General features: G+C 40.6%; 1 protein-coding gene across 1 annotated transcript in view; it reads left to right on the top strand.

The window, feature by feature from the left end:
* The first annotated feature begins 5,302 nt into the window (after positions 1 to 5,302).
* Positions 5,303 to 15,987, top strand: part of MOB3B (MOB kinase activator 3B) — a 91,812-nt gene continuing 81,127 nt past the window's right edge. Inside the window, exon 1 of the mRNA XM_010578174.1 lies at positions 5,303 to 5,726. Within this exon, the coding sequence (XP_010576476.1) occupies positions 5,309 to 5,726 (418 nt within the window). The 5' untranslated portion in view covers positions 5,303 to 5,308. The remainder of the gene's footprint in view (positions 5,727 to 15,987) is intronic.

Below are 15,987 nucleotides of genomic sequence, written 5' to 3' on the forward strand. Positions count from 1 at the left end.
TGTTTATAAACTGTGTCATTTAACATTCTTATTATCTGTGATTTTATAGAAAGTATATGATGAAATGATTTAGTATGTTTTTAACTCAGTAGTGACTCAGACATGATGGTGGTAATGGTGTGTGGTTTGTTGTAGGTGTTTCTTTTAGTGGTGTCTGCATGGGTAGGACTGGTTTATTATTTCCATATGTTGACTTGGTATACCTGATATTTCAACTGAGTTTCTCTCTCTCTATGTGCATGTTTCTACATAAGGCTGGGGACAGAATTGATAACTGTGGTGCTGACAGCATGGATGAAGCTTGTGAGGGTCTGGTTCTCTGTTCTGAGCTCATCTCCAAATCTGCAGTTACCATCCTTACACTGGCTCTGCCAGCAAGGGGATTCACCTAACTGCATTATTGATGCCATGGAATAGTCCCTCAGGAAAGTTGTTGGTGACCGTCACATGTCAGTATTACTGAAGAAATACATTGCTCTGAAAAGAAAGAAGAGAAGCTGAAGTGTTGGAAGGAGTTTTCTGAGCTGCCCATACCAGGACAGACATATATTAAGCATCTAGTTCAGAAGAGCATCCAGAACACCGACTCTGTATACCATCAAGCCAAAACTACCATGACCCACAAGGCCACTCCTTATATCCTGTTGTATAGTTAGGACCTGTCGTAAAAGGTCAGAAGCTGGTTTCTGTTGCCTTTGACACAGGTATAAGTCAAGAGCAGTTCTGCTGGCATTACTATGATGTGAGAGGAGACTGCAAAATATGTTAACAATAGCCAAATTTAATTTTATGTGGAAGGAGGGTGGGTACTACTGTACCACATATTTCAAGGACTTATGATCCAATCTAACCAATACCACAACATTGCTCACAGTGTTTCATCTCTGAAGTAACTCTCCCAAGACCAATTGAGATAATGAAACTGGGAGTGTTTCACATTCTCGTCAGATGAAAATTTTCATGGAAGTGAAAGTGGTGGCCAGCAAGCCAAGTTAGGTTCTCAGTGCTTCAGAAATCAGGAGGTTTTGCCCACCATTTGTTGTTGAGGTTATCTGATGAGTTTTCCGTTTGCTAATGCTATGTGATTTTGAAGCAATAGCTTTGCATTGTAAGTCCAACACTACAAAGTTTTAATTGACAGTATGTGATCTCAGATGTAATGACAAACCTCTCATCAGTGATTGTTGTTTCAAACACAGTGCAGCAGCATGTTGGAAGTCTAATGGTGAATGAATTCCTGCAACAGCTTAGTGATTCAGTCCAAAGCAGAGGAGTGGCCGTCCTACCATTAACTACTGCCACTTCATTGCCTAAGCAGTAAAGATGCTTTTAGAGCCCACAGACTCTGCCTAGAGCTTTCCCATTAGCTCCAGCCTCTGATCAAACCTAAAGTGTCTGTATTTGATCTCCTCTGAAAATCAGGTGAGCCTCTTCTTTTGTCTCTTGTCAGTAAAGCGAAAGCTTCTTTATTCCAGCAAAGTAATAGTGATGCTGTTTGTAACTGTTTAGAAAAGCCTAAATGAGCTGGTTGCTTGAGTGGGGGGAGTAAGGGCAACTGTGTAACCTGCAGGAAAGCAGTGTGTTTCAGAAGTGAGGGGGTGAGTCTCAAAATTGTTTGTTCATTCATTTCTGTTAGCTTTTGAGTGAAGACATGGGTTAATGAGACAGTAAATACCCTCAGGAAGCAGGATGAAAAAAAATATTTCAGAGGGATGATTCCCTACAGTATTTCTGTGAAATTCTGGTCATAGACTTTTCTATTTTATATTCTTGCATGTGAAGATGCATGAGAAAGCAAGTCTATCCATCCCCTGGCTTTGTACAGCCTTCAGGCACATTTTAAGAGAGAGAAAAAAATCAGTTCTTAGGACAGCTAAGTCTCTAAGAGAAGTTAAGCAGTGAGTTTGACTTCTGCAGTCCTGCATTGCAAAGATAATGTAGTTTTGTATTGTGTAAAGTGATAGAAAGATGAAAGAGGAAGAGTCTTAGCTTTTATTGCAAGACACTGAACAGAAGACTCTCCAGACAGGAAATGTATAGGAGATTCTTGTTTGTTCTGATTCTTCCTTGGTGGGTTAAAGAACAGTTTCATCTGGCTGCATAGTAGAGTAATCTTTTGGATTAGTCTTTGGGTTGAGTTTGACCATGATGTATGTGTGCTTTCACAGACAATTTCAACATGTGACTCCTGGTACACAGAAGACTTGAGTTCATGAGTTGTTTGCTGAATGTTTTGGTTGCTTTTTCTCTGCATTAATTGGTTTTATGCAGACTTACTGAATGTATGGAGAGGAGTGGGAAAGAGTATGTGTTTAATATGAATAATCATGTTTACATATTCAGTAGAAAATAACTTATAAAACATGGTGTCTTCTGTTTTTCTTGGAAAAGGTTTAACAGCAGTGAGTACTGTGCTTCAAAATGTGTCTTTTGAAGATGAGTTTTATTTGGTACTCAGCTTGTTGTTTTAAATAAAAACGCCTTGCATGTTCTGGTGAATATTTACAGGTGAGGAAGGGAGTCAAAGTAGCCACATAAGAGTGCCAGGTATATTAGAGTGGGAAAAAAATAGTTACCTGAGCTGTAAAACTCTAGAGCTAACATCCTTAGTATTGTAAACTGGGACATCGACTCCATGCCATCGCAAAGTGTGTCAACTGCAAGCTCAGTCTGTGCAGCAGTACTCACCTGTTCTTCTGAGAGGCTTTTAAATAAACAGCTGACTGGCACAGAGCATTTGAGAGCTGGATGTTATGGGTCTTAGTAACAAACACAAACTGTAGGGCAAAGTTGTCTCTTTGAAGTGCCTTCATTTTCTGCCAATGACACTTAACTAAATTGTTCCAAGGCTAGTTTTGTTTGAAGTCTTCTTTCCCCGACCTATGTCAGGTTTCAGGATCTCCAGGTTTGAACATTACTCCAAGGGGCATGTTGGATATGACAGTAGTCTGCCTGGAGTTCATCCCTGAACTTACCATATTATGCTGGCACTGAAAAAATGACTGTTTGTAAACTCATGATTGGAGTATCCCTCCATCATGCCATCAGCAAAATGAAAACCAAGCACTTCTCTGCTTGTTTTGTTTAGCTGCTGCTTCCTGGCAAATTGGGTGGATGCTTATCTTTCAGCTATTTGGGAGAGGATTTTTTATGGCACTTACGTTCTATTGTGTGGGGATGGCATCTAGCACACCAGATTTCTCTTTGCTTGATATGTGTTGCTTTCTTGTGGTACTTAAGAAAAAAGAAGCACCTTTTTCTCTTCCTTTCTGCCCCTCAGCAAAGCTTTGGGCAACTGTCTTCAGAAGAATTTAGTGCTTTCCACACAGCCTAGTAGAATTTTCATGGACATGGTTTCTGTTAAGGGAAACAATGGAGCATACATAATACCATGAAGAGAATTCATCAGCCACTGATCGGGCAGGTTTTTTGTAGTGCTGTGCAAATTTAAAACTTACTGTGTTATCTAATTTAAACAATGCACAGCATGAAATGCTTACACTCTCTTTAAACATAAAACCTGCAGTAGTAGAACAAAAGTCTAATTGTCATAGCCCCTATCTACCCTATTACCTACTCATTGCCTACATTTGCTGATGATAATACTCTTCTGGACATATGTATAAGAACAAACAAGGCTCTAATATGGTGTCCTGGTTTCAGCCTGGATAGAGTTAATTGTCTTCCTAGTAGCTGGTACAGTGCTGTGTTTTGAGTTCAGTATGAGAAGAATGTTGATAACACACTGATGTTTTCAGTTGTTGCTCAGTAGTGTTTAGACTAAAGTCAAGGATTTTTCAGCTTCTCATGGCCAGCCAGCAAGAAGGCTGGAGGGGCACAAGAAGTTGGCACAGGACACAGCCAGGGCACCTGACCCAAACTGGCCAAAGGGGTATTCCAGACCATGGGACGCCACATCTAGTGTATAAACTGGGGCGGTGGGGGATCGCTGCTCAGGGACTAACTGGGTGTTGATCGGCAGGTGGTGAGCAATTGCACTGGACATCATTTGTACATTCCAATCCTTTTATTACTACCGTTGTCATTTTATTAGTGTTATCATTATTAATTTCTTCTTTTCTGTTCTATTAAACCATTCTTATCTCAACCCACAAGTTTTGCTTTTCCCAGTTTTCTCCCCCATCCCACTGGGGGCGGGGGGCAGTGAGTGAGCGGCTGCATGGTGCTTAGTTGCTGGCTAGGGTTAAACCACGACGTGCGGTAATTTATTTTTTCAGTCAGACTGGCTGTTAAAACCATTCTTTGTTGCTAGAGTAGGTTAGATGGAGCAACCGCAAAGTCTATGCTCTTCCTTTTGCAAGAATGACAATGCCAAGTATTCCCCTGTAGAGAAGATGCATAGAGCGGTAAAGAAAGTGGCAGCTTCACCTTCACTTTCTAATCATTCTACACAATCCAATAGAAAATCAAGACCACTGCTGAATTCCTGAAGGTGGGTCAAGAAAGATAACAGTCTCTGTATGGTCCTGTGGGAAATAGGAATTATTTCTGTGCAATACTGTAGGTTTCACTCTGACTAGGTTCTGTGAGTCTGCAAAAACAAATTGTTAATTAATTAAAAATAGAGGACAAATACAGAAAAATCTTGCTTGAGGATTTTTTTCCTACAGAGAAGAGCACTGAAGCTATGGTGAATGCTTAGAGGCACCATGGGTCACTTCAGGAGCAGTTAGATAGGACTTCTAAATTGTCACATGGTATTTTGTCTACTAAACTTACACATACATTATGTATGGTATGCAGTCACTGTAAAAAATGCAGCAAAATGAAAAGGTTGGTTTAAAAATTATCTAAAGATGGGAAAATTATACAAGATTTATTGAATTCCCATCTTTATGATAGCTTAAAAGCATCTATTTGGGTAAATATTTTAAACAGGACAGAGAAGTTAATTCCTTAATACTTTAAAAAGTAAGGCTTTCTTCTTTTTTTCTTTTAAATGTTCATCAGGTTAGGGGTTGGCCAATTTTTAAGGCTAGCTTGTTACATATTTGCTTTTCAGCTCATAGTTACCAGAAAATGATGGTAAAACAGTCACAAACTGCCAGGGCCAGACTTGAGCTTACCACTAATGTATATTGTTTCCATATCCTCAGGGACATGAAACCTTTTGGGAAGGCTTTCAAGACAGAGAGCTAGTAGACTGCTCTGAAATTGATACAAGCTTCTCTGAGAAAACCAGCAGAGCCTGGAGGACCTGTGATAGGGAGCAACTGTTTTCAGATACCTGCATTAAATCTCAGCTGTGCTTTTCTGCCAGCTGCTGCAGAGCAGAAGATTAGCAGACATGTCCATAGCACTCAAGCAAGTCTTTAATAAAGATAAGACTTTCCGCCCAAAACGCAAGTTTGAACCTGGAACCCAAAGGTTTGAACTCCACAAACGAGCTCAGGCCTCTCTGAACTCAGGTGTGGACTTGAAAGCGGCTGTGCAGTTGCCCAGCGGAGAAGACCAAAATGACTGGGTGGCGGTCCATGTTGTTGACTTCTTCAATAGGATCAACCTCATTTATGGAACTATCTGTGAATTCTGCACAGAGAGGACCTGCCCAGTGATGTCTGGAGGCCCTAAGTATGAGTACCGATGGCAGGACGATATGAAGTACAAGAAGCCCACAGCACTGCCAGCACCCCAGTATATGAATCTTCTCATGGACTGGATTGAGGTGCAAATCAACAATGAGGATATATTTCCTACAAGTGTAGGTAAGTGCAAGGAAGAAGTCCTAAAGCATAAACTGCCTTTCATTCTGTGTACTAAGCATGTTCTTTTCCCACCCTCATTTTTAAGGATTGTGAAATTTAAGCCTTTAAACAGCAGGCGGGGAGGCTGAGGGTGTCTGGCAGAAATGGTGTGAAATACATGAAATGTTAACTGTGGCTGCCAGGTATGGTGGGGTTTGTTAGCCTAAAATGTTTTCATTCTAGCCATTTGTCTCTGGTAAGCCTCTCAGGTTAATCACTAAGGGTGGTCAGCATTGCATTATTAGCTTGTTGAAAGCTAATCAAGTTCTCATTGCTTTGCACTTTGCCTGGCCACTTAGGCAGATACAGAATGGATGGAAAGCAATGCCTAATTAGAGTGGTATCCTCCCTTCAAAGTGTGTACAGCTATGTGCAGTACAAGGCAGTGGAGTCAGAAATGCAGTGAACTCTGCCCTCCCACCCTCTCTTGACTTCCCATCCAAAACCGATGAATTGGGTGGTGAATTATTCTCCAGATTATTGTTTCTAAGATGATATATAACTAACAAGCTTTGCTGTGGTTTAACCAGACAGCCCAGATGAGAGAACTGTTAAGGGCAGCACGATTTTCGTTTTATAATACTATAGTTAGTTTTCCTGAAGAGTGGAGCAAGTAGGTGGAAGTATCTTTGCTGGAATAGTTTCCTCTGGATGAGGAGGACTTTGCAGATTGCATTGTGTAGCGTAGACAGCCTAAATCTTTAGCTGTGGCTGCAGGTAATAAAAAAATACCGGATGTTACACCTTGGAGATGTCAGTGTACTTATGTAATTTTTAGCAGTTTTAGCTAATGAGTCCTGATTCACTTCTTGCAAGTGGGAAAGCTGGGAGCTTGCTGTAAGGAATGTGAGATGTTATAGATAAGTACTTGGCCCAGATGAGTAACAAACAAGAAGAATGCTTATATGTTAAAATTAGTTCAGCCGAATATTTTGCAGTTAATATGCAGCTGGGGCCTGCGGCTAATTGGTAGATGATACATCAAGAGGCTGCATCTGTCAGTATTTCCTGACCTTTGAAATACCTTATTCTTGGCATTGACAGCTGTTTGTCTGGACAAACTTGTGGTTTGTTTCCCAGTTCCTATCACTTTTCTTTTCTACACTAATAGGTAGAAAGAAGGCAGTAACTATATCTTTTACTCTGCACTTTGCCAGCACAGCAAGAAGGAGGAGGATTTCAAAGGAAGCAGTACCATATATTTTGTGTAGTGAAAAATGGGTTTGATTTCTCAAGCATTTGTTGTTGTATGTTTCTTCAGGGTGACTGATTTTTGGAATTGCAGGTCGGTTGAAGGTGCAGTGAAGTATGTAATTCTGCTTCCATTGGTATTTCTGCAGACTTTTGTTATACCAAGTTTCCATCTTGGAGTATTCCAGTATTACTCGGTGCGCTTGCAGTTTGCATACACAGAAAATGTGGTCTGTCTGCAAGCATGGGGAGCAGGTAACACACTGGCATGCTGATGGGCTTTACTGAACCAACAAATACTCTATAACACACAACCTTTCAGCTCTAGATGCTCCCGCCTTATGTTTGTAGTAAGATACATCTGGAGGAACTTTTATCCTGAAGGTTTACCTATTGTAAGCCTAAGAATGGAATCAGTAAATACCCTCAATCTACTGTTTTTCTCCTCCCAGCAGCTCCTGCTGTTGTAGATTAAATCAAATCTGAAGAAACTGAGGAAGGCGGAAGACCTGTGGTCTCTAGAATGGGGCTGGACTCTGATACAAGTCAGAACAGGAATGCTTGATGTCTGTGAATAATATGAATTTGTCTCACTGTGAATTGACCCGAAGGAAGGGGAAAAGTCTGCTTGAACTTTCATGGAGTGGTAGACTGTGCCATGGTTGTATTACAGACCAAGATGACTGAACAGTCCCATAAGGAGATTTTATAGATGCCCTTTGGAGCATTATTCCATAGAGCAGCACTTGCATCTGTATTCTGCTCTCCTCTCCTCTTGAGCCTTTGTTGCAGATACCATAGTGGCCACCTGCACACTACTCATTATCTTCTTGATTCACCAGTTTGTGGTATGAAACTGTTGGTACAATTGTTTGGGAGGCCTTTGGTCTTACAGTTCAGAAACAGATGCATCCTGAGTTCTGGGTACCTCTTCTCTCAGCAAGTTCTTATTTAGGCACCCAGAACAGTCAAAGGGAAGTTTGGGTCTGTTCTGGGGTAAGTTGCTTTTCTTTCAAGGGAATCTTTCTGATTTATCTGCACATCAATCCCTATCTGTAAATTGGGGATGATACTACCTGCCAGTCTGAGTACTGCTTATAAAGCTGTTGAATGAAATGCAGTCTCTCAGTAGGTATATTGTTACATGTTTTGCTTTTCACAATTGATCAGACAGAGAAGCTTTGTTATTGTGTTGGGTACTGTTTGCTCCTACCTGTTCTGCAGCAGCCTTTGGTTAGACGCACCACAGGCGTAGTATTAATGCAAACTTCTATTTTCATTCAGAGAAATTAATGACAGTGAAAATGACGATTGTTCATTCCTCAAAGCAGTTGAAATAGATCTTGAAAGACGATATACTCAGATGTAAAAACAAAACAGGCATAGGTATGTCCTTACTAATAGTACAATAGTTCTGAAGCGTTGAGTGGCTGTAACTTAAAGACATTAATTTATTTATTTGACTCTCTGTAGCATGTGGTCTGCAGAGAATTGTTCTGGAAAAAGTATATGTCCAGTGGATGGGATTTGGGCTGACCTTTCCATTAGCAAATGACTTTGGTGAAGAGATCCAGAGTGGGATTCATAGAAATTTGAATACATTTTTGTCACCTTAATCCTATTAACTTGTCCACTTTCATTTGACATATCTCATGCAAACTATCTAAAAAGGGATTTCAAGAACTGCGATTAAGCGTGGGTTTCATTGAGGAGCTACTTTCAAGGAAAATTATTTCAGGATAAGGATAGCCAAGCTTGGCGGGCTTTTTTTTTGTCGTGGTGGTGTTACTCTGTGGTTTAAAAAAAACAGGAATGCAGTTGAATTATGAATTGTTATGAATGTTATATTTAATCCTCTCAGTGTTTACATTGGCACAATGACCTCTGACCACTTACCAGTCTCTGTAGTTCCTGTGGTCTGGTGCTATTTCCTCTCTGCTTTCTCCAGTCATTCTGGTCTATTCATTTGCTGGTATAGAGTGTCTTCCTCCAGCTACTCTCCTACTAATACTGAACTGGCTGGCAGGAGAAAAGGAAGCTGGTATGGGAATGGAAGAGCTATGAAGAATTGTATGCAGGTGACAAAAACAGGTGCTGAATATTAGCACAACTTCTTTGTATAGGCAAAGCTTAAGGACTGTCTTTGTAAAATGGCCTCACAACCTGTAGAGGATTTTAGATGTGATTATGTACTTGTTCTTGTTTCCATTATTCTCCATTTCCTTTATTCATTTTAAGTGGATTTAAGGCATGTAAGAGGCTGACAGCTCTGGAAACAAGTTCTGTGTGTAACCACGGATATACCCTGACCTGTCTCAGCCCTCACAGTGTGGGAATGCAGGAACAGAACAGAGCAGATTTCACTCTCTATGCCTGCTCAGGCCACTCTGGTGAAACTTTCCATAGTAGTCCCCAGCATGAATTTTTGTAGTGTGCTGGAGTTTTGTTTAGCTTTAGGTAAACTCTTTTTCTTCAGTAAATACTAGTTGCTCTTCCAGGCACCTAGTAGTCTCACTATTTAAACACCTTTCGAGACATCTATTTCCCAGGCTTATATGGACAACTTAAATACCTCATTGCTTCAAAAGTAGCTTTTTTTTTTTTTTTAACTCCCCTACTTTTTTTACCTCTGTGCTTTTTGGTAAACAGGCTGAAGAAATCATTTGAAGCGGAAAGCAGTAGATCCTTGGGACAGCTGCAGGTTTTGGTGAATTGCAAGTTGTCAGCTTTCACTATATGTGTTCAGGCAGTGTCAAAAAAGCAGCTAAGAAAGCAAGTAGCTCTCTGCTCCTGTGCTCCCTTCAGGCCCAGATTCCCAAACAAGACAAATTCAGTTGCCTTAGATTTTTTTCTCCTCCTCATTGTAGCCTTAAATTGAGAGTAATTCTGTCTTGTTTGCATTTTCAGTGAATGGAATGGGTTTTTCTTCTGTTGTAAGAGTCGCTGTGAAAGATATCCAGATATTTAAGGCCACAGGTGATTATTTCATTTATTCTAATCTGACCTCCAGCATAACACAGGCCAGAGAACATTGCCATGTGATTTCTTCATCAGGTCTGTAGTTTGAAATGAGAAGACAGTCAGAAGAGAGTTCTGCTGAAATAAACAAGAACATGGACTTCTTTTCGACTTGACATAATGAAAAACTCTTTCCAATGAGGACAATAAAGCAGTACAGAGCAGGCCCAGAGAGGTTGTGCTGTCTCCATCCTTCAGGGTTTTCAAGACCAGACTGGATAAAGCCCTGAGCATCCTGGTCTGAACTGATGGCTATATAAAGCAGAAAGCTGGGATGCAGACCTCCCAAAATCTGTGCCAGCCTGAATTATCCTGTGATTCTTAATGCTAGTTTCAGCACTGGCAGGCTGCTTCAGGAGCAAGAGCTAAATTGGTTGGAAACTGATTAAGCAGTTTAAGAAGCTGCAACTTGGCATTTAATGGAAGTACAAAATCACTTTTAAGCTATGAGTTTTTGTAGAGGAGAATTTCAGAGGTTATTAACTTACTGTAATGAAATAGCCTAGTTATGGCTGATCAAAATGAGAACATACTTTTAAAGTGTTTAAAGCCTAGGACTTCTGCTGAAAAATTAATGCATATTCAGAAATACACTGCCTGGTCCATGCTTAACTAGTAAATTTTGGTAGCTGGCAGCTTCAGAGTTTTTGCACAGAGCATGTGTGTAATGCTACTTCCAAAAGAGGAGCCCAACAATGCAGCTACAAAAACAGACCAAGACTCTGGAGGGCCCTCGTGGATGTGATTCAAAACAACCACTAAATCAGGAACTAAACTTTCAATTGTTTCTTACTAATATTGTGGTAGAATTTTTCTGGATCCTTAGACAGTAATAATAGTTGCCACTTGGGGCACTTTTCTGCAGGTGCAGGGAAGCAGCTGACTGGTAGGTATGAATAGAGATTCCTCAAATACTTTTACTGAGCAAAGGCCTCTTCACAATACAGCCTGTAGAAATGTGAGGACACTGTTTGACATCACTGACTTTGTCTCAGAGCTCTCCCTGTCTTACTGCTCTTCGAAAGCATGAAGAGGTGCCCGTGATGTGGGCAAAGTGCCGTTTGCCTGCATTTGCTGTCTGTACTCTTTCTTCATTCTTTGCAGCCATTGCAATTGCACCATCCCGGAACCGCCATTGCTTCATGCACACCTGCCCTGCAATAAAAAATGTATAATCTCTACAGCTGGCTTGTTTCTTTCATTTTAAGACAAAACTTTGCCAGGGGCTGAGGGGAGGGGTCAGATTGTTGGCTGTTAACTGATCATTCAGTCACCCAGTGGTGGATGCATGTAGCTGTAGGCTACCAGCTGAAGACTGTTGTAAATTCCAGACAATCCTTTCTGCTTGATCTTTACACCTGTCACACCAATGCTGGATTTGGGCTAAAGAAGAATTTTCTTTTGTAAAGCTTAACTTCTTTTCACTGTTGCTGCCCTTCCTTGGTCCTTCCTTCAATATGGATGTGCTTGCCAAGGGCTTTGAGTTAATCTCTTGTGCCAATGAAATAAAGAAAATTCTGCAAGACATAGACTATTGTATGGCTGTAGCTTTCCTCTGTTCGTTAAACTTTGTGAATTCTGTGCATATATGTATGTTACAGGAAAGTTATAGCAGCAGCACAGCTATGCTCTTAGAAAGTTTGGTGTCTTGAAATATATGTACCTGGAAAATACCAGGTAGATATTTACAACTAGATTTTATGTCAGAGCTTCCTCCTTCTCTCCCCTTTTTCCTGTTCCTGTGGTTCAGGATCTAACAGATGCTTCATTGTAAATTAAGCTGGCAGGTGAATCAACCTACAAACCCAGTACACTTCAAGAGTACCATCAAAGGAGATTGATAAAAATTGTGTTGGCCCCATCTGTATGGTGAGTGATGCAGTCTAATAGATAGCTGTCTATCTGTCCGCCTTAGCACTGAATTACTTTCTTGCTGACTTATTATACTTTGGAGCAATTTGATTCCCTTTTTTTGTCTAGTGTCTAAATGCCTTGATTAGTCTAGGCATTCTGCTTATACGAGCATAGGGACTGAAGCTTAGGAATGGTCTAGACAATCCTCAAGCCCAGTAATTGTTGACTGACAGGTGACAGCTCCCAAAGCCATCCTCCGCTGCTGTCTTCCCCAGCGTACCCTCTTATCTGATGCTAGATGTGCCATTTGAAGAGCACAGAGGTCTGCTTCCAGATCAGACATGTAAATGAACCCATTCTTCAGTCTAGTTCTGATAATAATAGAAAACATGTGCAATAGAAAGTAAGTGCAAATTCTTTAGCACATTCTCTGCTTTTCCATGAGAAGGATTTGTCACTGCTGCTATGAAGGAACGCTGTCTCACCTGGAGAATGAATATTAGAAGGCTGATGCGTCATATGCCAGCTTTTCTGCATTATGGCAATCATTAAGGGCTAAAACACATAGAAAAGCAGGTCTCAGCAGATCTCTTCTTCCATTCTCCATGCTACAGAAACTTAATAAGAACTTAAGTGGTAGCATGAATGGTGGAGGGAAAGCTCATGGGGAGAGGGATGTGTTAGCTGGCTCTGCAAAGGCTGAAAGGTTTCAGGATCTCTGCTTGCACTGATACTGCTTTGGGAGGAAGAAAGAAGTATGGAAAACCTGCAAGAAGTGGTGTCCCACATGGGAGCAGGAATGGTCTGTCTTGTAGCTGCCAGGTCACTTGTTCTCAAGGAATTTAGCTTTCCAGCACACTGTGACTACATACACTGTGGGACATTACTTAAATTAGTCTCTCAGAGGATCTGCAACTCCACAACCACAGCTTCTACCCTAACTGAACTTGTGACCTCTTCTCTTTAGCTACTGTCACAGCATGGCTGATGTCTACAGTGTGTTAACTCTATGGCATACTGGGGTTGAGCTTGTGCCCAACTCAGAAGTGTGGGAAATTCAATACCTTCAACATGCATTGCCTTGGAAAGTGGGTTTGTGTGAACTGAGTAGTCTGCATTCCACATTGTTGTGTGCCTTCCTTTTCCTGATGAACAAGGAAAATAGCTCCTTATTTAAAACCTTATAAAACAGACTTTGTCTGATATGCTGCAAAGCAGAATATGTGTAGGAGTAGCATTTACAAATCATAATGACTTTGCTGGTTCATTTTTTGGAACCCAAACAAAATAAGATTCACAAGTATCAACTTTCTTAGTGGCTACTTTTTGCCTATGTTTATTTTGCCAAATTTAAGTTGTTATTTAAGCTCAGAAATATTGTAGAAAATTGGTAGATTTTCTAGAACATGTAGAAAATAGGTGGTCCCTACTCTCACAAAGTATTTTCATCCTTAAGGTCAATCTTTTGAGGACAATGCTGGTACTTTTGGGGCATGTTTTATGCAGAACCTAGCCAAGGAAAGAGACACATGTCAGTGGGGTCTTCAACTGCCCCAGACGTATGGTAATGATCATCAGAATAAAGAGTGGTCATAGAGGTATGAAAATAAAATAATTTAGTCCTGTTTAAAGTACAATCTCAGTTTAACTTCATTGTGGAATGGCTAGAGTGCTACAGTAGTGTGGTTCTAAGGGAACCTGTAGAAAGCTTAAAGCCAAGGACAAGGTCTTTGCTTTAGCCAGAGGTATATGCACCAATACTGCCTTTAAGTTTGGCCACCTTCTTTCAAATAGAATTTTGGCCTGCTAGATTCACATAGAGTATGTAAATAGAGCAAAATTAGAAACCTTAACAGGGGAAAACTCATTAGTTTCTTTTAAATGAGGTCCTCATGTCTTTTATAGATATTTTTTGGAGGAAAGTCAAATATGTACTTAAAAAATACATGGTTAAAAACCTCTTGTGTTGATAAAAGCTATGCATGAACCTTTGTATCAAAATAGTGTGTCCAGCAGGAGCAGGGAGGTGATTGTCCCCCTGTACTCGGCACTGGTGAGGCCGCACCTCGAGTCCTGTGTTCAGTTTTGGGCCCCTCACTGCAAGAAAGACATTGAGGTGCTGGAGCATGTCCAGAGAAAAGCAATGAAACTGGTGAAGGTTCTAGAGCACAAGTCTTATGAGGAGTGTCTGAGGGAGCTGGGGTTGTTTAATCTGCAGAAAAGGAGGCTGAGGGGAGACCTTATCGCTCTGTACAACTACCTGAAAGGAGGTTGTAGTGAGGTGGATGTAAGTCTCTTCTCCCAAGTAACAAGTGATAGGATGAGAGGAAATGGCCTCAAGTTGCTCCAGGGAAGGTTTAGGTTGGATATTGGGAAAAATTTCTTTACTGAAAGGATTATCAGGCATTGGAACAGGCTGCCCAGGGAAGTGGTTGAGTCACCATCCCTGGAGGTATTTAAAAGATGTGTAGACGTGGTGCTTAGGGATATGGTTTAGTGGTGGACTTGGCAGTGTTTGGTTTACGGTTGGACTTGATTATCTTAAGGGTCTTTTCCAGTCTAAGTGATTCTATGATTCTTTACTCTTTAAACACAAAAGCAAGAATGACATACTCAGATAACCTGAAACATTTGTAAGCACAATGTTCATCCTGATAATGCTGCAGAGAAACCCATCAAACTTTCTTATCAGTATTTATAAGTGTCATTAAGTCACTTGTGTGCTTACCATTAAAGACAACTGTATTAATATATTTCTGTGCCTAGTTATGCAGAAGTTCTCTGCCTTGAGGAGCTTACATGCTTGGAGAAACAAAAGTCAGCAAGAGATTATGGGAAGAAAATTATTCCCAGAGAAAAGCTGTTTAGCATGGCTTCTGCTAGAATTGATTTTTCTCCACCAGGTTAGTTTGACCACTGTCTTCAGCTGAACACTCACTGGTAGTGCTGCACATGACATGACTAGCCCTTGTCTACATGGCTGCATCTTCAGGTTTATCTTTTCTTCATGAGTGTGTTTGCATGTGTTTACATTGGAAAAGGCCATACCAAAAAAGTGAAAGCCAAGGACAACGATGGTGGTACTGAAGGGAGTTTATTTCAGAGTCTCAAAGTGGCTCCCCTTTAACTTTGTGGTCGTTGGGTTCACCATTTCTGTGGTATGTTGGCCACTGTAGTCCCTCATGCAGGAGATTGTCAATACTCGGTGCCTTCGTTATTCAGTACCTTGAAGAAAACAACTTGAAATCTCAGCTCTGATGTGATCTTGAAGAAGGTAGCTGTGTTCCTTCTACTGTATTGATTCTTCAGGATGATGACAGGCCTGGTACCTTAACAGGCATAAAGTAGGAAGGACAACAGTCTCCTTTTTTTTTAAAAAAAATGTAAGTTGGCGTAACCCTGAACGTGAACATGTAAGGTTGCTTAGGAAATAGAGGAGAAGGAAAATGCAGAGGCCAGTCTTTGCACCATTAAGGACAACATTCTTTTTGTCAGAACAACTTTTCTACAGTACACTCAATCCTCCTGCTTATTCACTGTCCCTTTATCCTCAGCAGAGGGGACCAATGCTTGTAGTTTATGTTCCTCAAGACTGTGTTAGAGTAATTCAGCCATTCATTAAAATGAAACACATTTAAGCTTGATTATCTTCCACATTCAGGAAAAGATGAATTACTCTTGAAAGCAGATTCAAATCATCATTGGCTCAGTCATGGAGAAAAGTTTGCCAGTATCTCTTGTCATAGCTACCAACCTACCATGGCCACACAGGATTCACAGTTGGTGGTCTCTGTTCAGTTGAAGCAAGCCTAGCATTGGCCTAGCAGAAAGAAATGGAGATTAATAAGGTCAGGATTGGGTCTAAATTTGACCCTTAAATCATATAATCTTAACTTATTTTTTGACACTGAAGAGTACCTGCAAAAATGGGGTTTATGTGCAACTCGCTAATTATTTATTGGTCACTGTAATTCAACCAGTTCACATTCAGTGACCTTAAAATTAATGGATCATACTCTGTTTTATTACAGAGGTGTGAATCTAGTATGATACGAATCAGTATGAACACCAGTTATCAGAGTTCCTCCATGTTCAAGCCAATACAGTTATTTTGCTTAGTAGTCATACTTAGTGGTAATATAAAGCATCCTTCTTGTTT

This window comes from Haliaeetus leucocephalus, unplaced genomic scaffold (assembly GCF_000737465.1).
Source record: "Haliaeetus leucocephalus isolate CR32 unplaced genomic scaffold, Haliaeetus_leucocephalus-4.0 Scaffold605, whole genome shotgun sequence".
NCBI classification, from domain to species: domain Eukaryota; kingdom Metazoa; phylum Chordata; class Aves; order Accipitriformes; family Accipitridae; genus Haliaeetus; species Haliaeetus leucocephalus.